The sequence below is a fragment of the Lactuca sativa genome, chromosome 1 (assembly GCF_002870075.4).
Source record: "Lactuca sativa cultivar Salinas chromosome 1, Lsat_Salinas_v11, whole genome shotgun sequence".
NCBI classification, from domain to species: Eukaryota; Viridiplantae; Streptophyta; class Magnoliopsida; order Asterales; family Asteraceae; genus Lactuca; species Lactuca sativa.
This window is the reverse complement of record NC_056623.2, coordinates 40,211,729-40,238,923: the sequence shown is the minus strand read 5'-3', so window position 1 is coordinate 40,238,923 and position 27,195 is coordinate 40,211,729. Positions and strand designations below refer to the sequence as shown.

Genomic DNA, 27,195 nt, shown 5'->3' with positions numbered 1-27,195 from the left:
TTGCCACTAAGCCAAAACCAAGGGTACCTCCTTGCTCCTCAGAACCTTGACCTTCCGGTCCACAATTGCGACTGGTCTCTCTGCGTAGTTCAAGCTTGCATCCACCTGAATGTCCTCTAATGGCACTACCACCGACTCGTTAGCTATACACTTCCGCAATTGCGACACATGGAAAGTGTCGTGAATCTGCCCCAACTCTACTGGCAATTCCAAACGATAGGCTACCCTGCCTACCCTCGCGACCACCCGGAATTGACCAATATATCGGGGCCCCAACTTGCCCCTCTTCCTGAATCGAATCACTCCTTTCCAAGGAGAGACCTTCAGGAGCACAAAGCCGCCAACTTGGAACTCAAGCTAGGATCGACGCCTGTTCGCATAACTCTTCTAGCGACTCTGAGCGGTCAACAACCTCTGCATGACCTGCTATATCTGCTCTGACGTCTGAAGCACGATCTCTGTACTTCCCATCACACGTTGCCCTACCTCTCCCCAGCAAATGGGGTCTGATACCTCCTTCCCTACAACAGCACAAAGGGTGGCATACCGATGCACTAATGATGGCTGTTGTTGTAGGAAAACTCTGCCAAGAGCAATTACAGGCCACAATTCCCCCCCCCCCCCCCCCCCCCCCCGAAATCTAATACACATGCCTGAAGCATATCCTCGAGCGTCTGAATCGTTCGCTCGTTCCGAAGTGTCCACAGACATCACCTAAGGCAAACTCTAGCTCATTTCTCATATTCATCTTCGATACTGATCACCAGGTCAGCTGTTGGCCCCACAGCTGAACCCCCAAGGGTCACACATAACATGATCCAAAATATCTCACTAACTTCCTCCCCGTGACTACTATCACGGCCCAGAAACACGCAAGTCACGAAATTCCCTTTTTCTCATAAAAGTACAATCCAACCGAAGATCGACTCAGCTCTAACCTCTGGCGTCTGTTGCGCATATTCTCCCGCGCGCCTTGCTGACCCTTCCTGACAGAGACGGAGACCCCAGTCTCGCCCTGGTTTAACCACTGGCTCCATAAACTCAACACTAGGGCTACTCAAGCCTAAAACTTTTCTACATCATGCACTCATCGGAGAACACTCCATCATCATAATCTCTAGCCAACTAGTGGGCACTATGGCTTCCTGCAACATTACGACAACCTCTGACTAGTGATAATACGGCTCCCCGTAGTATCACATCGCCAACTAACTAGTGAGTACTACGGCTCCCCGTAGTACCACGACTCCCTCCCTCTGACTTGTGAGTACTACGGCTCCCCGTAGCATCACAACACGCTCTGACGGGTGAATACTACGGCTCCTCGTAACATCACTACTCTCTCTCTCTCTCTGACGTGTGAGTACTATGGCTCCCCGTAGCATCATAACTCCCTCTGACTGGTGAATATTACGACTCCCCGTAGCTTTACCATATACTCTCATTCTCATTACAATGCCACACTAAGCTCACTACTCCTGCACCGAAGACAATCATAGATAGTTACACACACACTTGCCCTGATATGCATTACAGACTCTGGCGGCAACCGCCATAACACAGAACCTACCTCTGCGGAGATCCACTTCCTTAAATAGTCCCTCTTGATGACAATACACGAAGGGCTCCCATTGGAACCGTAGGTACATGATACATCACTCGTCGACTTAAACCCAAGACTCTAAATAACTCCGAAATCGAGACGCTATACGTAGAAATCACGGAACACCATAACAGAGCATCACAATGTCATGCCCCTACCACTAATTCCCGCACTCCCAGCACCATACACATACAACAATACATTTCATCTGAATCCCATAATAATTTCCTATTTTACTTAATGCGCAATTTAGTGCATCCAAACACTCAATTGGAATACAAGGAAGGTGCTAACCCTTCAGAACACACTGATGATCCTCCGAAAACCTTTCCACTACTGCTCAAAATCCAAGCAAGAATACACATCCCATCCCGGGAGTTGGTTACTCAACAATCCTCCACCCATATTTCAACCAAGAAGTTCTCAACTGCCCATACCATCATTACGAGTCTTCCACTTGAAACGACTCTGGCCACCACCAGATTCCTGACAACTGACCACCCGCCGTGGAGACACCCACCCTTCTCTCAGACATATACCACATGCATTATCTCGCCCTGCACCTTTCCTGGATCACCAATAACCCTGATCTCATGAATTCAAGTCGCAGGTTTCTGTATCCAACCCCTAACCGCTCTTGCACAAATCTCTGGTTCTCTCAATAAACCACCCGGTTCTCCCCCACTTAGGGTTCGAACCAACACTATCTGACACATCAACAATCTCACAAACTATTTTCACCAGCAATAACGCACCTGCCCTTGGAAAGTGCTACGCAACACCCGATAATCCCCTTTAAGGAAATCAATCGATCTCATATACTCTGAACCTCAGATGAGATCCTCAAGAACTTCTCGTCACGACTGCCTCTAGTCGTTCCAAGTCTCGTACCAAACCAAAACCAAACAACTCAACTGACCAATAATATCACTGACTCATAGACAGGACCACGAAATCATCATACTCCCCCACCACAACTCATCAACTGACGTTCCATCACATGCATCTTCCCAAGAACAGGGACCCACTCCCATATTCAATACCCAATATAGATAGAAAAACCACTGCACTGATAAATTCGACTGGACTCCCCACTGATACTTCTACAATACGCCCTACTATACTCAAATATGTGTAACGTGGTCCTCGACTATCTCAGTCGCAACTGACTATCCGCTCATGGAAAGTTACTGCTTCGCGGCACACATGCTACCTGATACTCTGACGGAAAATCATCCTCAATGATAACCTGCAGGGTTTACCCCCAAACCCAAAACTTAAACATCATGCTTCTCAAGTTTTACACACGAACATAAACAGCGCCACCCAGGTCATAGAAGGTGACACATCCTCTGATTGCTCAACTCTGACCGAAATTCTCCCCTCCCTCTGACTCCTTACCAAAATACTCTGAAAGACTCTCGACCTCCCTCTCAAGGGATGCCTCTTCGAACTCAATCATGGCCCACTGGCCTAAAACCCATAGCATCCAATCTATACCTCATCAATCATGGCTGAAGAACCACGAGCATCATTCACTACGAACCCTGGTACTCATCCCATGACATCTCTTCTCAATATGCTCCGGTGTATGGTACACGAACCATAGCATCACTCCTCCATCTCCTCCGATGTATGGTACTCGAACCATAACATCACTCCTCACTTCACTCCGACGTATGGTACTCAAACCATAACATCACTCCTCAATCCGCTCCGATGCATGGTACTCGAACCATAACATCTCTCCTCACTTCGCTCCGACGTATGGTACTCGAACTATAACATCACTCCTCAATCCGCTCTGATGCATGGTACTCGAACCATAACATCACTCTTCACTTTGCTCCGACGTATGGTACTCGAACCATAACATCACTCCTCAATCCGCTCCGATGCATGGTACTTGAACCATAACATCACTCCTCCATCTGCTCATTAGAACCTTCAGAATACTCCATGTATCAAGTATGAGTCCTCTGCTTTCAGTAGTACGGACCCATACTACCTGCCACATCTACCCATACTTTCCACACGGACTATCCCGGAGCTCCTAAGTAGCTGCTTGACCTTCTCGTTTACCAATTCCGTCGCGCGTGCTCGCTCCCCAGCGAAATTCTCTATTCTGCCAGCGCACTCATCTGGCTAAGGTTACTCCCTAGGCTCTTCCTAGATTCCCACACTTCTCTGCCATCAACTGCTGAAGAGCTCCTAATGATGTCAGCCATCTACCTCCTGAATATCGTCATATTCGCTTGGTAGCTGACTCCCATCATCGAGAGTTCCACAAAGCACGAAGCAAGCAACATTCGAGCATCGAAGAATACATAGGACTCACTCTGGGTGATAACTCCACTTGCTCTGCTCATCCTCGAAAGTACCACCGAACTCTACAACTCTTTCCCTCGCAGGTTCTAACTATTCTTTCGCTAAGTACCACGGTACTCATCTAGGTATCTCCCCTAGATTACTCCTCTACTCAAATCCCATAAAGGATTCCAACTAAATATTCTCACTCATCACATACTCAAAAGCACATCGCGTATAACGGCAATTCCTAGGCTAAGGCATCACAAATCAGGCCACTCTAGTCCTGTCTCTAGCATGCAATAATATCTCATAAAGTGCATCATAAATATCTCATTACACAAAAGTAATGGTATTTTGGGAAATCACCGTTCGGGCTCTGGCTGATTGTACACACTGCTCTTTCTCGCTTTCCTTTTGAACTCTTATTCGCTTTAGAAAATTATTTCTTAGAAAACTTTTCTTACTTCCTCAGTTTGAGTCCAGATTTACCCGAAGGTGCATCCGAATCCCTCAAACCAAGGCTTTGATACCAACTTGTAATGCCGTAAATTTCAAAACAATTTTTCATTTAAATATAATGGTTTAATTCTTAAAAAACACTTTTCTTAAAATCTCATTCATGATCAAATTACAAAATATAACTCCATTTTCACTTGCATAATAAACCAGGATCCTCAAAATATAACTCTTTCGCTGGTGTGTACAATTATGCCGGTGCCATCCCGTGATCCTGTGAGAAACCTGAAACACATAACACAAAACCCTGTAAGCACGAAGCTTAGTAAGTTCCCCAAAATACCACATATAACACATATTATCCACTCGAGGCTATAACTCTGTGGGTCCGTGCACCCAAGCTCTGTGAACCCTCAGGTTCTACTCTGATGGCATGCATAGCATAAATCACATAGAAATAATGCAGTGCAACACATAACATACATAGCATACCAATACTCTATCACATAACTCTGGGTTACCTACTCAAGGTAAAGTATAATGAGAAGACTCACCTCGCGTCTCTCGGTAAATATCTGCCTCGTAACAAATGTGATCTAGCCTCCGCCTAATCACACAAGATAATACACCCATAAATACAACTGAACTCAACCCTAAAATTCAACATGGTCAACAGTCAACTTTGACCGGACTCGGCGAGTCTACACATGTCCACTGATTCCCTGGGATCCTCTCTCGACACGTCGAGTGTTTTCCTAACTCGACGGGTTCCACCTGACATGAGTCGCGGGGCCACCACGACTCAACTCGCCGAGTCTCAAGAACAACTCGGCGAGTTCCAGCTTGACTCAGTCCACCCGTCAACCCTCTCTGACTCTCCCTGACTCACTGAGTCAACCCCTTAACTCGGCAAGACCACTCGCTGAATGGTTATGGATAATCTTCATGCTACTCGCTGAGTCTGTTCTTCAGACTCGGCGAGTCTATGCCATGCATCAACTCAAACTCACTCCTGAGGTCGGATCCGTTCCAATAACTCATAGATCCAGTCTTTCCAAGCTCATACATCACGTAAAGTTACTATCTTGATGCTCATGCAAAGGTTCAAAGGCCTTATTTGAAGATATGGTCTCTAGAATGCTATTCTAAGCTCATGGCCTCCATTAACACTCATAAAGCTTGAGGGAAAAGGGTCTCTGGACCTCTTCGGGTCCAGATCTAAAGCATCGACACGAGAAGAGGCCATTTACTCCATGGATCATTCCAAAAAGGCCACAAAGAAACCCTATCTCTAAGATTTACACCAAGGAATGAGAAAGGAACGAATGATTACCTCAAATGAAGTCTCTGAGCTCAGAAATCACTGGATTAGCACCTTCTTTGGTCTCCTCTTGCCTTGGTCCTCTTCTATAAGCAAAACACCCACAAATAATCAAGGATCTTCTTCTTCTCTCTCACAAAATGCTCAAAGACTCTTTAGGGTTCTCTCTGGGGTTGGTGGCCGCAAATGACGGCCATAAGCCCCTTCAAATAAGTCTTATACCCTAGAAATTAGGGTTTCATTAAACAACGTGGACTCGCCGAGTCCGGACGCGAACCCGCGCCCATAACCGCGATCATACACGGCGAGTCTGGGCTCCAACTCGCCGAGTCTCCTCACAAATCACCAACAAGATACAAAATAACTAATACCTGGGAATCCGGGCTGTTACAATTTCTTTATTTATTATTTCAAAATTTTATTTAAATAATTATTTATTGTTTACACTTTAATATTTAATTTCTTTTTTTAATTAATCCGGATGATAGATAAGTTTTACACCTAGTTTATTAGAATTGGAAGATTTCGTTGGTAACTCATAAGTTTCATAAATAAGGGTAATACTTGTTTTTTTACCGCACCCTTGACCCCACCAAAACCGGCTTTCCCATTCCCATTTCCCTTTCCCGTTAAACCCCTCCGTCTATCCTCCAGACCTCCCCTGCCACACACCGCTCTAAATCAAGGGCCGGGACCTGTACCATCGCCGTCGTCGGTGAGTAGTGGTGAAAATGATTATTTCGTTAGGGAAGACGAGGAGTAAGGGAGGTGAAAGGTTAAAGTGGGGGAAGGGCCTACTTATCAGGTTAGGGTTATTGAAATTTCAAATTCACTGAAGTGCGTTCCAATGTCGGCTACTGTGATCTCTAGCAAATGCTCTCACTTGTCTATTTACCAGAAATTGAAGTGTTTTGTTTTTGTAAGTAGTTGTAAAAAAAATAAAAGACCAATTATATTCTATGTGAATAGGGACTTAAGTTTGTTGAAAAGTCATCAAATGTCGTGTCATGAATGTTTGGGAGTGTATCATACTCCAAAAGGGTCAAGTTGAAGGAGTGGGCGACAATGGAGTAGATGGAATAGCGTTTTGTGTTGAAATTTTACCATTGACTTGATGACTTATGTATGGTAATTGACCATTAACTTGAGGACGCGGAAAATTATGTAATCGATATTCATTTCATCACTTATCAAATGTTTTCCAAGCAAAGCTAAGCAAACCAAACCTAACAGGAAGTTTAATATTGTGAGTGTCTCTACAAAGCCACCATTAGCTACTAAAATGGAGTATTCAGGTTTGAATAAGCATAAATCAAGGTTACATTGGTTGTTGATGTTGATGATGATACATATTCTTATGGTCGGGCAAACACAAGGTGATTGTATAGAAGAGGAGAGAAAGGCACTACTCCAAATCAAAGCCTCCCATATGAAGTCGTATGATTCCAATCTTGACCATTTTCTCCCTACCTGGGTTGATTATGGTAGTAGAACCTCAGGGTATGATGGTGGTAACTGTTGTGATTGGGAGAGGGTCAAATGCAACACAACCACCGGGCATGTAACAGAGCTTTCATTTTACAATTTAAGATGGGTGATAGACAATAATATGGAGTTCGGGAACAAGTCGTGGCCATTGAATGTCTCCTTGTTTCTTCATTTTAAAGAGTTGTCAAGTCTCAATTTGTCACATGATTTTCTTGATAAAGAGACTATGAAGATAGGTACAATTGCAACATGATTAATTGCTTCAGTATTTCTTTCACATGGTTCCAATGTCATATTTTTTTGAGCAAACATTTGAGTAAGTTGACTCTATTTGAGTTCATAAACACAACATCCAACTAATTTATGCACTCAAAGAGGCTTGTTTGGTAACTTAATAGTTGGATAATATATTTCTATATATAAAAGGCTAAACACAAGATTTCATGTGTACTTCAGATCCTGCAATTCATGCTACAACTTTTTAGTATTTACCAATGTTGCTCAAAAAGTTGTCCTTTCAGTATCAAAAGGCTAGGTTGCTTGTGTTAAAGAATTTTATGTTTTGCAGGACTTGAAAGGTTGTCAAGTTTGAAGAAGTTGAAGGTACTAGACCTTAGTGGGAATCACGATATCGATAACGACATCATTCCATCATTGAAGACACTCACTTCAGTCAAAATCTTGGATCTTAGCGACACTAGCTTGAATGGAAACTTCCCCATCAGTGGCACGTTTTCGTCTTTTCATGTCTTCTTTTAAGTTATCTTGCACAAATGCCTGTTTGGAAGATACTTACACCCAGCTTTTACATGAATTGCAGAATTTGTAGCTTTAAAGAACTTGGAGGTGTTGGATCTAAGCTACTGTTACTTTAATGGTACCTTTGAGATTCAAGGTAATGAATAACATCATCAAAATCATCATGCCAATATAGTCACCTTGGATTCATACACAAATCCCCCTTTTGCAACTTTACAATACAATATACAGAAGAATGACTCTTTCATGTGCTGAAATTTAAAGTATTACCTTTTCTTTTCTTTGGACAAAGAAAAATTGCAACGAAGACTTAATTATCTGGAGATAGTACTACTACAATACAGTGATACATTACAATCAAGTCACTTGGTTAGATATAATAGTAATTATTTTAACTTTTAAGGGAGGCATAACAATATTAAAAGCATGGATATATATATATATATATATATATATATATATATATATATATATATATATATATATATATATATATATATACAGACACACACACACACACACTTGTATATGTTCTCCTAAACAGCTTTGTCATTCTATCAAACTAGAGCTTATAAATCTGACTGCTTAAATTCCTAAATGTAGGTTTTGAGACGGGTTCCATATTGACGAAGTTAAAAATTTTAAATCTTGGGAACAACAGATTTGATGAAAGCGTCATAACATCTCTAAGTATCCTTTCATCACTTACAAACTTGGATCTTAGCTACAATCAAATGTCGGGATCATTTCCAGCTCAAGGTACGTGCTATGACTTGACTATATATATTTCATCCTAAAGTTGTTGGAGTATCATTTTTAGATCATATGAACTTAATTAATTTTATCTTGTTTCCAATTTAGTGTGATGCATGAGAACTTATATTTATAGAGTGTTTGTGGATGCTGTCATGTCTGAGCTTCACTCGTTGAGGAGTACAAGTGTTTGCAATTGCATCAGCGTTGATGTCAACTTGTTATAACCTGTATTAAAAAATTACCTATAAAAGGCTGTAATCCAGTCCTGATGCTCACCCCTACTTACAACATATATATTCAATATTATCTTGTTTTTGGTTTAATGTGATTCATGAGGACCTATATTTATATTTTAGATAGTGTATGTGGGATACTGTCATGTCTATGTGTGGATTTCACTCATTGAGGATTGTAAGTGTTTCATTTGCAATTAACTTAATTAACAATGAGTTGCAACAGGGAAAATTGAGGCCACCTCATTATAATGATAAGTAAAGACTAATGAGCATGCATAATACATGATATATATGTTTTTCTTTTGTATGACTAACCTGGAGGAGCCTGATTTACTTTTTATCCAGTAGATTAGTGACACACCAAATAACCAAGGTAAACGAAGATTTAACTTCTCATAGCCATGGTAACTTGTGAATAGTGATAATGTTCTTGAAAGCTAATGAATCATAAACTCCTCCATTGTAACAAACTTACAAGACCACGATTTCTCTATTAACTCCCTTTCTTTTTACAGCTTGTAAGAGCTTATCGAGATTGAAAAGGTTGGAGAATATAAATCTTTCCTATCACAATTTCAACAAGAGCATCATATCATGCCTAAGTACCCTTCCATCTCTCAAGATTCTTGATCTTTCATATTCAACTTCATTGGGAAGTTCTTTTCCTTTCCAAGGCATGTCTATCTCAAGATACTAATTTTCATCTTCATTGTCATTTATAATTTTCCATTTTTCTTTTTGTGAATTGTCTGACATGTCTCTTTTTTTAATTCAGAATTTCATGATTTGCCTGATTTGGAAGTCCTCCTCTTGAGAGATAATGGTTTCAGTGGAACACTACCAATAGAGGGTAGTATTTTTTCTTCCTTCCCTTAATTTACAAAGTTGTAATTGGTTGAACTTATTGAGTTTCTACCATCAGCTTTTGCATCTTTCCGCCATCTGGAGGTCTTAGATTTGAATGGCAACAATTTTGTTGGGAGCATTCCATCAGCAATACATGCATTATCTTCCCTAAGAGCTCTCTCACTCGCCAACAATCATCTCAATGGCTCATTACCGGATCATGGTAAAGCATGCAAAATTAAGTGTCTGGATTATCACTATTGCCCTTAAATTTTGTAGTGTTAGAACAAATGTACAAATGCAATGTTCTTATAGTATGACCATAAGCAGTGCAAGTCTTTATATTTCCTTTAGTGTGAGCACATTCTTTCGCTTTTTCCAGGTTTCAGTGAGTTGAAGAACCTCCATGAACTGGATCTTAGTCACAACAGGCTTCATGGAACTCTGCCTCAATGTTTGAACAATCTGTCATCTCTTAAGATGTTGGATATTTCTTCAAATCAATTATCAGGGATATTTGTGGCATCGCTCATTGCTAATCTCACATCTCTCGAGTACATTGATATCAGTCATAACAATTTCGAAGGTCTGTTCTCGTTCAGCTCCTTCTCCAACCATTCAAAGCTTGAGGTAATTCTGTTTTCAAGCGATAGTGAGGAATTTGTGGTCGAAACAGAAGAGCCTACAGATTGGATCCCAATGTTCCAGTTGCAAATTCTTGAGCTATCTAATTGCATTGTGAACATGCCTAAAGGACAAGTTGTACCTGGGTTTCTACTTCACCAGCACAAGTTACGGGAACTACACTTGCCTCACAATTCCTTGGAGGGACACTTTCCAAGTTGGTTTTTAAAAAATAATACGAATCTGGATGTTCTTAACCTAAGGACCAACTCCTTTGGCAGTATGCCGCTGTATAGAAATGCTAATATGAAGTGGTTGGATATGTCTGGAAATCACATAATAGGTAATCTTTCCGAGCATATACCAAAGTTCTTTCCCAACATAATTCATTTGAATTTGTCCATGAATGGTTTAACCGGTGCTATCCCATCCTCAATTAGTGAACTGAGTAAACTATCGATGCTGGATTTATCTGGCAATAAGTTATCAGGAGAAGTACCAAAGGTAATGCTCACAAATATATCTGGATTGCAGGTATTAAAACTATCAGAGAACAACTTGCACGGCCAGGTACTTTCAGGAAATTTAAGCTGGGGTAATTACCTCCGAGGGCTTTACCTAGACAGCAACCATTTCACAGGGAAAATTGGAACTGTTAGCCAGGGAAATCTGGAAACTCTGATTTCTATGGATATTAGCAATAACCTTTTTACAGGTGTGATCCCTGATTGGATAACCAACATCAGGGGATTGACTCAACTTGTGGTGAGAAATAATAGTTTCAAAGGCAGGTTTCCTTGTGGAATAGCACAATTCTCTATTCTTGATATCTCACAAAATTATTTCTCTGGGCCCATCCCATCCTGCTTATTAAAATTTCAAATTTCAAATATGCAGCATCTTCATATGGGTTCCAACAGATTTACTGGATCGGTACCTAAATTCTTTCGTAGTTTGACTATTATTTTGACTTTAGACATCAGCAACAATGATTTGTCAGGCAGGATTCCTAAATTTCTTGGCAAACTATCCACTTTAAGGATTCTTCTTTTGAGAAAAAATAACTTTAGTGGTTCTATTCCAAAGCAGTTGTGCAAATTACGTGATGTGAGTTTGTTAGATCTATCGAATAACCATCTTTCTGGTTCAATACCTAGCTGCCTTCAAAACATTACCGGAGGCATGACCTTGCTTTCATAAAAAGAGGCGGATGGGAATTTGGATTTTCCATTGAATCCTCTTACCGTTATGAGAGTACTAATTTTGGGTTTCGTCCGTTGATCCCCACTAGTGAAACAGTGGAAACACAAGACGAAGTTGAGTTCACAACAAAAACGCACTTTCTCCACTACAAGGGTGACATCCTTGATTACATGACAGGATTGGATCTATCTTGTAACAAACTCACAGGTGAGATTCCAGGAGAACTAGGGTTGCTGAGCCAGATTCGGGCTTCGAACCTGTCTCACAATCAGCTGACTGGACCCATCCCAGTGAACTTCTCAAATCTTGCGAATATTGAGAGCCTGGACCTTTCTTCAAATGGATTGACCAGCATAATTCCATCACAACTGATTCAGCTGACTTTTCTAGAATTTCTTAATGTTTTTCACAACAATCTATCGGGTAGACTACCAGAAATGAAAGCACAGTTTGGGACCTTTACAAAGGCTAGCTATGAAGGCAATCCACTTCTTTGCGGACCACCGCTGGAGAATAAATGCACGATAGAGCCCCAGGTAACCGATCCATCTCTTAAAGAAGAGAGCTCTAAGAAATGGTATGATATCGATATGACGTGTTTCTATGGAAGTTCTAGTGCAACATGTGTTGTGTTCTTGTTGGGATTTGTCGAGCTTCTTTACGTCAATCCTTACTGGCGTAGAAGGTGGCTAGACATGGTTGAAGAATGTATGTATATATGCTATTACTTCCTTTATGATTCGGTAAGGAAGCCTTGTATGATCTTCCATAACTAAGTCCCATTGAAGAAGATGTGATGAAATAAACACGAGCATGCTTCTCATATCTATTTATATTTTTCTGCTTTGATATATGTATAATGATGCACAAGAAGACCCTAATGATTATTGAAAGTGTTATTTTCCCAGGAAAATGTGACATTGCATTCATAGTACAATATATACATATTACAATATTGGGCTACAAGGGTTACATCGACTAACTAGACTATACAAAGTAATGGGCTATATAAAATACATACACTAATCTCGTACAAAATGAATGTCAATCTCTATATGGTTCATGCGTTGGTGTTGTACGATTCGATAATTAAACTGCACTAACATTATCGTAGTATGCAATGGTTGCTTTGTTGAGATGTGAGTGAAGTTCTCAAAGAAGATTTTAGTTGGGGCAAACTGAAAGGAGTTTACTCAGACAACAACCATTTCACAGGGAAAATTCGAATTAAGAGCAGTGAGGAAAAACTTGAATATTTAAGCCTTTTTTATATTAGCAATAACTTCTTTATAGGTTTCGTCATCCCTCGTTGGTTGGATAAGCAAAATCATTTGGTTGAGTTGGTTGTCTGAATTTGTGAGAAATAACACTTTTGAAGGTCGGTTTCCTTGTGGAGCAACTTCATGGACATAGGTAACAACTTGTAATTTAACAAAGGTTTTGATTATGAACATAGGTACCAATTTGTCGGGTGGGATTCATAAATTTTTTGGTGATCTATCTTATTTAAGGATTCTTCTTTTGAGGAAAATGTTTCTATTCCCAGGCAGCTTTCTCAGTTACGTATTGTTGAGTTTCTTAGATTCCAAATACAATGTTTAATGTACTGAAAAGTAATACAAGGCAAGCATGATCGATCTATAAAGAGACAAGGTTAATTTCTATACCTCTTTGTGTAATCCATGGACTATTCTAGACAGTTTAGTGGAATGCTAGCAGGATCGCAACCTGTAGGTGTTTATGAACGATGTGTTCACCCGGTGTACTTCATCCCCCTCATGGTTGCCTTACTAACATATATTGCTAAGGAATTCCCTAAGCAACATTGTATTTCCAATGATGATCCTTAGGATAGGTCCCTTAAATTAGATACTTTATGGACAAAAAGTGAGGATAATGGGAACGGGTAATCGGGTTGAATAATTTGATGAAATTAAAAAACTTATTTATGGTGGGTTGAAAATCCTATGTGCTCGCCAGGCTCCCAAGCCTAACCCATTCAATTTCTTGTATTACATGTAGTAGCAAAAGTGCACAGGTGTGATGATCAGATGAGAGATATTGATTATAGGCCATTAGAATAGATGTTTGTAAGGCATGTACTATTTATGTTTATGCGTATGTATTGTATTGACGATGACGCCCAATATTTTTAATATAATTAAAATACATTTCTTCGGAAATGCTATGATAAAATCTTTATCATATTTTTTAGAACAAATTCCACAACATTATTTTTTAAAGGATACTCTGATTTTAAATAAAGCATAAACAAATCGGTTTTCCCTGGCCGTGAAATTTGAGATGTCACAATTGGTATCAGAGCATTAGTTTAAGCGAACTAGGAATTTGTAGGATTTCTAGACTTAAACTTAGAATGATAAGCGATGATTGTGAGATGAGTGTCTGCTATACATAGGCACAAACACTTAGCTTATTTTAGGAATTAATGATGCCTAAATTGCTTTTATGTGCTACATGATTTATGATACTGTTAGGGTGCAAAGTCACGCTTGGATGTATTTGTGTTTTATCCACTTGTATTGTGTAATGAGTTGTCTTTCCTATAAATAGGAAGTGAGTGACACTCATTTATGTAATGAACACTTTAAGAGCATTAGTTTATAGAGAGAAATTGCAAGACCCATTTTTACTCTTTCTGTCAATACTAATGAGAGCTAATCCCAGATTTATTTACTTCATGTGTTCTTAATTTTGTATGATGATTCACTAGATCTTTTCTAATTCTGCACATGCCATCATAATCAACAACACTACAATTGGTATCATAGCGAGTGTTCTTGATTTGATCAAGAATTGATCCATGGTGGCATTCTTGATTTGGTGATTCTTCATTGTGTTTTGATCTTCGTGTTATTGAGAGTTTGGATTTTAGACATCGAATGCATCATTGATTCTATTCATAATTTGATTTTCTTCACTAGAATTCAAGTGCTTTTTGCTTTCTCTCTCTAGAAAACCCATTCAAAATCACTTTCTCTCTCTAGAAATTTTCAAGTTCTTATGATCATGGTGGATTTGTCATATGATTCTTGGATTGTGATCATTGAAGATATCAAATACAAAGTCAATGAAGATCAATTTTATGGGTTGGTGTTAAGCAAATTGATTTCAATGGGTAATATGGTTTCTTATGGAGATTTAAAGGATGATAATGGAAGCTTGATATTTCAACCACTTTGTAAGACTGTATGGTTGAATAAAATTGCATTGTCCATATTAGTATGTAGTATAAATCACAAGGAAGGAGAAGAAATAGATTTTATTAATAAGAAATATATTTCTCTAATTGAAAACCCAAATGACATTCGTGCTCTTAAGTTTGTTGAAGTTCAAGACTATGGAGTTCAATGTGATGTTCTTGATGTTCTTGAAGTTCATGACAAGAAGATTCAAGTTGATTCTTATGAAGATGCAAAAGTTTTTTGCTCGATTGGAGTTCAAACCAATGATATTTTGTGTTCCTGTAATTCGTTTGAAGGAATGATTCCTTATCGGAAGCCGGTGATCCAAGAAATTCACAAGTATCAAACTCCAAAAGATTTGATTCAAACTCATAAAGTTGAAGTTGTGGGAAGTGGTTTTGTTCATGAAATCAAGTCTTCAAGATGCAAAAGATGAGAAAGAAAAAGAAGAAGAAGATTAAACGGAAGAACAAGCGGATTTATTCAAAAAAATCTTCAAATGTTGTTGTGAATCCGAAATCCGTGAAACAAGATGTTCTTGAATCGTTGAAGAACACGAAGAATGATTTGTACATCACGCATAGTGGTTGGTACAATGTTCAAATTGGAGATTTTCTCATTCTAAAAAAAGAACCAATATCTTCTAAATTTGTTTCGTTCGTTGCAAATGGAACTCGATTCGTCAAAAAGGTATCTCAATTTCTCAAACGGATTCCAAAACGCACATGATTTTAATTCAAATGTTGCATTTTTCATTTTTGATTGACTTGCCTCATTGGATCAAATCCGTTTCAACCCCATTGCTTGATCCAATTATATTTGTTTTGATCAAATCACAAAATCAAAATTATTTTCTATCATCTCAATTTTAATTGTTCATTATAAGCCCATTATGTCGAATACATGTTGTTGTTCATCCGATTTATCATCAAGCCCAACTTTTGTCTGATAGTGTTCATCTTTTTATTTTGAGCCCAAATCATATATTCAACTGTTCGAAATCGGGATGAATGTTGATAACCGGAACGAAGGCCGACTCACGAGTGGTATAAAATTGAATTTGAAGAATGAGCCTCTTGATTTCGGCTAAGGTGTTCTATCCAAGTTGAGTTGATGATTTGGAGTTGGATTCAAATTGATTTCCTATGTTTTTTATTCTCTATTTCAGTCGATTTCTAAGAGTCAAACACTGAAAGTCAAAATTAACTTTTGATTGAAACGTTGTGACTGAATCGATAGTGAAATCAAAAGTTGTTTTTCTTTGGAGTTGATTCAAGAGGATTCGTTCTTGATGTTTGAAGAGTAATCGGATTTAATACTTGATCTGCTTTAGGAACGAAGGTTAAATTTTGATGTCTAATGGTTACTCGATTTTGACACAGAACGAAGGTTAAATTTCGATGTCTAATGGTTACTCGATTTTGACTGGTTAATGAATATTGGTTGAAATTGAGTTAAGTATTGGGATTTCGAATGTTGGTCTCTAGCATCTGGGTACTTAATTTTGATCGATGTTTACATCAAGAACAAATGTTGGGATTCAAAGAGTTCGACTGATTTTTAAATCAATCTCTGTTAGTTGTTTGGAATCGAATGTTTGTGATGTTGGAGTCAAAACTGACTTCGACTAATGTAGCATTGGAAGTGGAAGGTGTTTATAGGGAGTAGAATGGATGTATGTTTACTTGATTTTGAAGTCAAACTCGAGATGGATGTTGTCGATCGACGATTCAAAATGGGAGCATCGATAGTTTGGTTTCATATTGATGAACGGGAAAACGAAATGAGTTTATTCGAGTAGCGATGATCAATAGTTGGGTACGACCTGAGACTAATAAATTGAGGGTTTGATATCGAGTCATTGTTGATGAAAAACGAAGTTGCTGTTGATTATGATTTGGTTGATTATTTCTGGGAAGCGAAGTCAGTGATATTGCATTTGATTTTGTGGTTGCTTGGATGTCGATAGTCGAAGATTTCGATGGTCGACGATTGATGAACACCAGTTGAAGAAATTCGATTTGAGGAAAAGGAGTTGATGCTATTGATAATGAAGATTTGGATGATTTTGATTTCGATGTATTTGGAATTGATGGATTGATTTTGAGGAAACGATTTGCTAATGTTAAGTTGATGTTGACGCAAAGCGAGGTTTTCTTAAAGTCGATGGAACAAGCTTGCTAACGAAGTCTTGTATTATTGATAGCGGAGGGCATAATTTTTTCTGTTGATGTCGATGATTTTGGAAGATCTGTAATAACGAAATGTCGATTAAGTGTCTGAATGATTAAGAGGTTACTACCCATCCTTAGTTCTACAATATGCTAATAGCTTTAACTTGGTTTTATTTCCATGAGTCGAAAAATATTTAAGATACATATTCATTACTATAACAATTACAAACCAAACACCTATAAAATTAAGCATTCTGCTTTCAATTCTTTGTATGTTTCTTGAACTAAGAACATCATAAGCAAGGTTACAAAGAATCAAGAAAGTGAATTTTAGAAACGGAATTCATAATTTAAAGTGACAGATCATTCAAGTCAAACGGAATTCATAAGCAGCTGGTTTGTACTGTACCTAGTGTTGTTGTCTGCCGGTCTCACCACCGGGTTACCCAATAAGTCTGCCTGCTACTTCGGGGGTGTTTGGATAGGAAAAAAAGAGGTGCTTATTGCTTATTCCCACAATAAGCTAATTTGAGTGTTGGATAAAATCCAGCTTATTAGGCTAAATAAGCTAATTTTAATAAGCATCCCTCCCCATGCTTATTGCTTATTGCTTATTCTCACCTCTAATAAGCTATAAGCAATAAGCTAAAAAGCTAATCCAAACACCCCTTTCACTTAAGCACATAATTAAGCTCTACAAAAACTATTGACAAATTAGACAACCAAGAACACAGGATCAGGAACAAGTAAACAGCACAGGTGGAGTTAACTTGTGCAACCAACTCATCGATTTAACTGGAGGAACGAATGATTCCAAGACTCTCCCTGTGCCATTGCACTTTGCAGGGGAATCTTTCCCGAGCTTAAAAGCTAAAGTGTTTGTTTGTTTTAACTGAATTATTTCTTCACCTGTTTGAGAAGTATATAAGCACTTGTTTGTAAGTGTTTTTCGCCTCTCATTTCGAACAAGATTGACACAACATTGCTGCATGTTCAGCCCCTAAACGTTGGGAAATTGGGATTCCGGGAATCAGCCATCCTTTAATTTCTTACGTGACCACTAACCTTGAAACTGCTTACAATTTCTAGTAGAATTAATGGTTTTTGTAGAATCTTTAATTAATGTTTCTAATGTTGATTCGTCCTAATTAATTAAGTTTTTTCAAATTCATAAACATGGTTTTTGATGCATTAGAGATATTGGTGACATGTAAACCCTTTTCATACACCCACTTAAATTCGAGAACCTGCAGGAGGTAATGGTTCCAAGATGTATACATCACCTTTCTCAACAGCTGCTTTCACAGCACGAGTGGAGTCAACTTGTGCAACCAACTCAAGTCCGTTGTTCTCTCTCTCTCTCTCTCTCTCTCTCTCTCTCTCTCTCTCTCTCTCTCTCATGTTAATTCTTCTACAGTCGTTTCCCCAAGTCCAACAACATGGTATAGAGCCATTTGAGAGGGGATTTCAATCAAACAATGATTCAACGGTGAGGTTCTTGGCTGGCCTTCTAAAGTGGGTGAAGGAAACAGTCGGGTGACAGATTCGATTTCTATTTCACAAAGTGATTATCGATTAAGAAGACTGCAGAAACTCAAGTACAGTGTGCGATTTCTATGGCTTCTTCAAAATTCAATTGGGCGATTAAAGACAAGTCAAAAAAAAAAAAAAAAAAAAAAAAAAAAAATCTCCTTTAAATGGCCGACGTTTTATAGTTGTTTGTGTGTATGGAATCCCTCTACGAACTGCTTCTGTATAGAGGTGAAGTTTTCATTGTGGCAGACCAAGCGTTTGATTAAAGTCCTCAAAGAGCTCAATTGTGTGTTTTGATCAAGAATAGTGGCTGATGATCATTATATACACGACCAGATATCTGGAAAACCTCAAGCCGTGTATAAATAATAGCACATCAATTTAGGGGACAAGACCAATGTTTTAAAAACCGGTTCGAACCGGCCGGTTGAACCGCTCGAACCGGGAACCGGAGGTGAGGACGGTTCAATTTGGACCGGTTTTATAACGATTTTCTGACCGGATTGTACCGGCCGGTTTTGGTAAAAAAACTGGTTCAACCGGCTGAATTGAACCGGAATGGACCGGGTTGAACCGGACATTCTTGGATTTTTGTGTTTGTTTGGGGCTTCTTTGTTTGATTTTGACTTCTATAATGATTGTTTTTATATGTTGGATTCTATTTACATTTGTAATACTAAAAAGATGACAAGTTTTGTAATTAATGTATGCAAGATAATTAAAAACATATAAAAATATAGAACCGGTTTAACCATCCGGTTGAACCGGTTAAACCGGTTGAACCGGAAAACGTCACCCAACTGGTTCAATTAAAAATTCGGTTTTTAAAACATTGGACAAGACACACAGCTGTATCAGACACTTCATCTAGCCCTGGGGAGAAAAGATACGGTTGTAGGTGTGAGTTTCCTAATCCGTGGAAAAGAAACATTAGGAAGAATATTTTGGAAAGTGTTTTGGCAAGCATAAAATTCTGTTAATCTGAAATAGAAATGGTTCACGATTACTGGGACTTTTTTTCAGATAAATCATTAAAACTAAAACCCTGATGGTCTTTGAATAACGAAGAATATTTCAATTTCAGGACTCTTTTCTGTTTTCTGTTGCATCAAAGTTCTGTCAACCTGAAATCGTATGTTGGTTGGTGTTTAAGGCGTAAAAGATGAAAGCAACACCAAATTTCAAGTCCTCCCACGATTTTGGCTGTGTTTGAACTTCTTTTTCCTTCTTTTTGATTGATCAGCACTTTTGACTGCTGATTCTTAATCTTTCATTAAGGGGGCGTTGTGTATTGGGTAAGAAGACGTGAGGAGAAAATATGACTTTCATTAGTTTGTATTTATTAAAAAAAATACTTGTACCAAAATAGTTTTGTATTTTTTTAATTAGTTTCGTATGTTTTCAATATTTATGTTTATTACTTTGTATTTATTTTTAAAAAGAAAATTGAATAGGTTGGGAAAGATGAGTTTCCATGTGTTGTGAAACGAATGGAATGGAAGCAAGATGAGAGAGAAAAACTAATTTTGCATGTGGATATCCTCCACATTCCACACTTAATCAAAGCATAACTGGTTCTATGGCTTCATCAAAATTCAACTCTGGTGATTAAAGGCAAGTCCAACTTGTTTTTGCTCATTTGAGTTGCCTATGTTTTGGATTTGTTTCGGTATGTAGAATGGTTGGAGTTTCATGTTGCACACCAACTGTTTGATTAAATTTCTCAAAAAATTAAAAGTGTTCTTAGACGAAGAAAAAGGGCTGATGAGCAGTTTTTACACAGACATGTATTTGGTAATCATTACCTATTAGACAGGTAATAGTTTCTGCATCAAACACAGGTGGTACAGGGGATAATGCTAAGAAGTATATTTAGGTGATTCTGTTTAGATGAAGGGTAGTTTAAGTAAAATATTATCACCCATTAAAAGTAAATAGTCTAAGCCACTTGCTTTTGTATATTCTTCAAAAAAAAAAAAATATCAGTACCTATTAGATTTATGGTTTAAATCAGTTTACCTATGAATTGGCCTTTAACTTGTAAATATTGTTGGGTACCAATGTAAGAGTTTAAACTGTAGGTGACATTTTTTAGAAAATAAACTTGAAATGAAGTATGAGAATTAACACAAAAGCGAAATGTATAAATTTTTTTTGTACTGGTTACTTTTTTGAATTCTGTGCGTAGATAGAAAATTATATTAGTTACACAGGCCATTATCTTTGTGAAATTGTTGGGCCATTTGGACTCTTAGGAATAAGTGTGTATTTAGCATTCCTGAACCCAAAGCTGGGGACCACTTCAACAGTATGCTTTACAATTCGTTCAAGTGGATATCTAGTAGGAATTCCGCGTTTGCCTGCTCTGCTTCATGCGAGAGTAGTCTGTTTTCATGAAATTGATGCAGTTTAAGAAAAAAGTAAATTTGAATGAAAATTAGGCAATTGTTATGATTGTGTAATTAACTGAAAAAAAAATAGTCAATAGGGAAAATATATTCTATGCAAATGAAAACCTGGAAGTTTGTACAAAAGTCAAAAAATGTCTTGTCATAAGCTTTTGTGAGTGTAGCAATTATCATAATTTCAAAGGGATATGCTGGAAGGAGTGGGTAGATTGAATATAGAAATGTGTGGAAGCTTTGACCATTCACTTGATCACTTACGTTTGAAACTTAACCATTGACCTGACGAGAGAATTATGCAATTAAATATTTGTTTCAATATATCACATGTTTTACTCGCCTGATCATTTCATATATGTTCATATACCAAGCAAAGTAATTCAAACCGGAAGTTTAAATTTAATATTGCGAGTGTTTCAAAAAAGCCTTCATTAGCTTACTAAAATGGAGTGTTGGTGTTTGAGTAAGCGCAAACCATGGTTATATTGGTTGTTGATGATACATACGCATATGGTGGTCTGGAAAATACAAGGGGATTGTATAGAAGAGGAGAGAAAGGCACTACTGGAAATCAAAGATTCCTTTATCAAGTTATACAATTCCAAAATGGACAATTTTCTCCCCACCTGGGTTGATTATGGCGGTGACTGTTGTGAGTGGGAGAGGGTAAATTGCAACGCAACCACCGGGCATGTGACAGACCTCTCTTTTTACTATTTGAGAGGGATGATAGGCGATAACATGGAGTTTGGGAGCAAGTTGTGGCCACTGAATGTTTCCTTGTTTCTTCATTTTAAAGAGTTGACAAGTCTAAATTTGTCATATGATTATCTTGATGAAGAGATTATGAAGACAGGTGCAACATGATTAATTGCTTTAGTATTTCTTTCACCTAGTTCCAACATAATATTTTTGAGCAAGGAATTTAAGTAGATTGATTCTTTTCAAATTCATGGACATAACATCCAACTGATTTATGCAGTAAAAGATGCTTTTTAGATAACTTAGTAGTTGGATAGTTTTTTTCCATATATAAATGAACAAACACAAGACTTTATGTCTACTTGAGATCCTGCAATTTATGCCACAACTTGTTAAAAGCTTTTCTTTTTTGCAGAACTTGAAAGGTTGTCGAGTTTGAAGAAGTTGGAGGTACTAGACCTTAGTGGGAATCGTGATATCGATAACGACATCCTTCCATCATTAAAGACACTCACTTCACTCAAAGTCTTGGATCTTAGCCACACTAGCTTGAATGGAAACTTCCCTACCAATGGTAGGTTTGTGTCTTTTTCGTTTCTTCTTTTTAAGGTTATAAATGCATCTTTTTCGTTTTTCTTTTTCCTAATTGATTTTGATGCAACTACAATTAACAACACATTCCAAACAGGAAAGAAAAGATGATTCAAGGATGCAATTTTGATACAGAGCAACTCTGCTCAAACAAATATTACTTTTATCAAAAAAAAAAAATCTCCCCTTTCAAACGTAGGCTTCAAGAAATACTTATAGTCTAGTAAACATATAAAGTTGGCAATAGAATATTGGCCACATAAAGACCAACGATTTTAAGAAAAAAAGCAGCAATATAATATATTAATAAACTCTGCTTGATTGGGGTAGTGTAGCACCTTGTACAAAATCGATGCAGCGTTGAATGTTCCTCATAGGAGGTAGGCTGGGTGGTAATTCTTCAGGAGCCACGTCAATAAACTCTTCAAGTATAGGAATCACTTGTGGTGGGACATAGTGTTCTTCCTGATTTGACTCTACCACAACCAAGGCAAATACATCAGCCGCTTCTGGTATTTCAGCTATAAATTATAAATTCTGAACGAGACAAGAAATGATTTTTTTGTTTCCTTTCTAATATGAGAAGGTCTAAGGATGATGGAGACTCCATCCTTCTGGAAAGTATATGTATCATTAAACCCAGCATGCTTAGTCTTACGATCAAATTGCCATGGCCTACCAAGTCAAATATGGCATGCATCTATGGTCAATAAGTTGGAAAGTATGTGTTGTTTATTGTAGTCGCATCATATTTGGTATCAGAGCAACTATGCCCAAACAAATATTACGTTAATCAAAAAAAAAAAATCTCCCCTTTCAAACATATGGTTATTCGGGAGACCTGAGCTTTCACTCTAGTGATTTTGTTCAAAGATGCTAACCAACCCGGACATCTCCTATTTAAAGGCTAACAGCACCGACCTAACCTAACTGGGCAACTGGCTAAAAGACCTTATTGCCCTACCACCTCACTAACTCCACTTACGCCATAGAATGGCCACAACCGAAAGAACTAAAATATCCTCAACATTACCAACAAATTTCCATTTTGTGTTGGACCAATATTAGACTCTAAATAAGGCTACCTCGGTATAATGATAGATAAAGACTAATAAAAATATGTTCCAAAAGTAGCTTCAAAATGTACATCTGAAAATATCATGCATAATACGTGATATGTTTTTCTTTCATATGCCAGAATTATCACATCTGACTAACCTCGAGGAGCTGGAACTAAAGAATACTGAGCTCAATGAGACACCAAATATCCAAGGTAAATGAAGATTTAGCTTCACCTAGCCATGGTAACTTGTGAATAGTGATAAAGACAAAGTAGTTACAAACTTTGCAGATGGTGTCTTTAAAAATTACCTTCCTTTTACAGCTTGTAAGAGCTTATCGAGATTGAAGAGGCTGGAGAGGATAGATCTTTCGGGCAACAAATTCAACAAGAGCATCATATCATGCCTAACTGCCCTCCCGTCCCTCAAGATTCTTCATCTTTCAAATTCTCCTTCACTGGGAAGTTCCTTTCCTGTCCAAGGCATGTTCATTTCAAAACGAGTTTTCATTAAACAAACTAAAACATTAAATTCCAACTTCATTATTTTTATTTGTTTCCATTTTTTACTATTTATTTAATATTTTTTCTACACATCTCTCTATTTAATACAGAATTTCATGATTTGTTTGATTTGGAAGTTCTCCTCTTGAGATTTAATGGTTTCAGAGGTACACTACCAATGGAAGGTAGCATTTTTTCTTCATTCCTTAATTTACAACATTATTATTGGTTTAAGAAAAATCGCCAAGTACTTACCAACTCATCACATAGATGAAAGTCCCCACAACTTATCAAGCTTCAACCATCGATAATACATAAATTGTAACAAACACTTTTTTAGGGCTTTTGTTTAGTAACCTGTGTATGTAACCCTCTCTTGTTGGCATCCAGGTTTTGCATCTTTCCACCGTTTGGAGGTCTTAGATTTGAGTCACAACAGTTTTGTTGGGAGCATCCCTTTATCAATACAGGCATTATCTTCATTAAGAGCTCTCTCATTCGCTAACAATGAACTCAACGGCTCATTACCTGAGCATGGTAAGTTATCTAAAGAATGCACAATTAAGTGTTGGGATTGTTAAAAGAAATATATAAATGCAATGTCCTTGTAGTAAGATTGTAACATTACCTTTCCGAGTAACCATGCAAATGAAGTCATTTTATTTCTTGTAAGGTGAACCACATTTTTTATCTTTTGGCAGGTTTCTGTGAGTTGAACAACCTCCATGAATTAGATCTTAGTCACAACATGCTAGATGGAATTCTGCCTCAATGTTTCAACAGTCTATCATCTCTTAGGTTACTTGATATATCTTCAAATCGATTCACAGGGAAACGTGTGCCATCATTCATTGCTAATCTCACATCTCTCGAGTACATTGATTTTAGTCATAACAATTTTGAAGGTTCATTCTCTTTCAGCTCATTCTCCAATCATAAAAAGCTTGAGGTAGTTCGATTCAGAAGTGACAATGACATATTTGAGGTGGAAACAGAGGAGCCTATAGATTGGATTCCAATGTTCCAGTTGAAAATTCTTGAGCTATCTAATTGTAATATGAAAATGCCTAAAGGACGTATTATTCCTGGGTTTCTACTTCACCAACACAATTTACGACAAGTAGACATGTCTCACAACTCCTTGGAGGGACAATTACCAAATTGGTTAATTAGGAACAATTCGAATCTGGAAGTTCTTATTCTACGTGATAACTTGTTTGGTGGTATGCCACTGCATATGAATGCTAATATGAAGTGGTTGGATATGTCTCAAAATCACATGATAGGTACTATTCCATATGACATACCAAAGTTTTTTCCCAACATAAGTATTTTGAATTTGTCTATGAATGCTTTAAGTGGTGTTATCCCTTCCTCAGTTGGTGAATTGAGTAAATTATGCGTACTAGATTTATCTGAGAATGCGTTATCTGGTGAAGTGCCAAAGGGATTGTTTACAGACACCTCCAAATTGGGTTTCTTAAAACTATCAAACAACAAGTTGCATGGCCAGATACTCTCAGGAAATTTAAGTTGGAGTACTCTCCAATGGGTTTATTTAGATAGCAACCATTTCACAGGGCAAATTGGAATTAAAAGCAAACAAAAATTTGAATCTCTGACTCTTCTGGATATAAGCAATAACTTTTTTACAGGTTTGATCCCGGATTGGCTTACCAACATGAGTAGCTTGTCTGAACTTGTGGTGAGAAATAATAGTTTGGAAGGCAGGTTTCCTTGCGGAGCAGCTTTTTTCTCATTTCTTGATATCTCACAAAATTCTTTTTCTGGGCCCATCCCATCCTGCTCAAATTTGCAATATATGGAGCATCTTCATTTGGGTTCCAACAGATTCACTGGATCAATACCCAATTTCTTTCGTAATTTGACTAATGTTTTGACTTTAGACATCGGCAACAACAACTTGTCAGGCAGGATTCCTAAATTTCTTGGCGAACTATCCAATTTAAGGATTCTTCTTTTGAGAAAAAATAACTTTAGCGGTTTGATTCCGAGGCAGTTGTGTCAATTAAGTAATATGAGTTTCATAGACTTATCCGCTAACTCATTTTCTGGCTCAATACCTAGCTGCCTACATAATATTACTGGCCCAAGTGACCTTGTTTTCTTAAAAAGAAGCAAATCATTGTATTCGTATGATTCCTCTTACCATTATGAGAGTATTACATGGGGGTTGCGTTCAATCTTCCTTGGCGGTGAAGCCTTGGGAATACAAGACGAAGTACAGTATACAACGAAAAGTCTCTTTCTCCGCTACAAGGGTGGCATCCTTGATTACATGACGGGATTGGATTTATCTAGTAACAAACTTACAGGTGAAATTCCAGAAGAAGTCGGGTTTTTAACCCAACTTCGTGCTTTAAACCTGTCTCACAATCAACTAACTGGACTCATTCCAGTGAGCTTCTCAAATCTTGCAAAGATAGAGAGCTTGGACCTTTCTTCAAATGGTTTGACCGGCACAATTCCATCAGAACTCATTAAGCTTACCTCCTTGTCTATTTTCAATGTTTCTCACAACAGTCTCTCAGGCAGACTCCCAGAAATGAAGTCACAGTTTGGTACCTTCACGGAGGAGAGTTATGAAGGTAATCCACTTCTTTGTGGACCACCATTGGAGAAGAAATGCACCACAAATCCACAGGTGACCAATCCATCAGCCGAAGAAGACCATGAGAAATGGTATGATATTGATATGACATATTTCTATGGAAGTTCTAGTTCGACATGTTTTGTGTTCTTATTGGGATTTGTTGCAATACTTTATACCAATCCTCGGTGGCGTAGAAGGTGGCTAGACTGGGTTGAAGATTGTATATATACATGTTATTACTTCCTTTATGATTTAGTATGGAAGCCTTCTATGATCTTCTGTAGGTAGGACCTCTTTAAGAATTTGTGATAGAATAAATGCAAACTTGTTTCCATATGTATTCATATTTCTATGTTTTTGTATCTACTCTAATAAATAAAGGTTTTTTTTTCCACATGTCACGCTCTCATTCAATTTGTCAAATGTCACTTTATAGTTATTTTGAATTATTTTTTTTCACATGTCATTTTATGAGTTTTTCTATTTTATTAATTTTCATATAATATTTTAATGTAATAATTGCAATAAATGGATATCAATTCATTAAGGAACTTACCTTTTAATTTCAAAATTTTCAAATTAAAGGTTATTAGTTTCTTTTGTTTGTTTATATAAATTATTTGTTTAAATTTAAAATATAAAAATATTTCAATTATGATAATTCATTATTTTTTTTATTTTATTATAAATTCAAAGTTTTCAAATATTTTGACTTTTATATTTAACTTTTTCTTCTTTAAATTAACCCATGTAATACATGAGTTTTACAAATAGTATAATTATATACGTCAGATGATGCATTAG

The 27,195-nt window shown here is 37.6% G+C and overlaps 1 protein-coding gene and 1 pseudogene across 1 annotated transcript; both read left to right on the top strand.

Moving 5' to 3' along the window:
• Positions 1–6,284: 6,284 nt before the first annotated feature.
• Positions 6,285–12,521, top strand: LOC111909909 (receptor-like protein 14; annotated as a pseudogene).
• Positions 12,522–21,364: 8,843 nt separating this feature from the next.
• LOC111909935 (receptor like protein 21) lies at positions 21,365–26,745 on the top strand. The gene is made up of 7 exons (XM_052765466.1): positions 21,365–21,776; positions 22,038–22,196; positions 23,412–23,486; positions 23,598–23,756; positions 23,888–23,944; positions 24,168–24,314; positions 24,479–26,745. Exons 1-7 carry the CDS (start codon positions 21,365–21,367, stop codon positions 26,677–26,679), a joined length of 3,210 nt encoding a protein of 1,069 aa, XP_052621426.1. The 3' UTR covers positions 26,680–26,745.
• Positions 26,746–27,195: the final 450 nt, after the last annotated feature.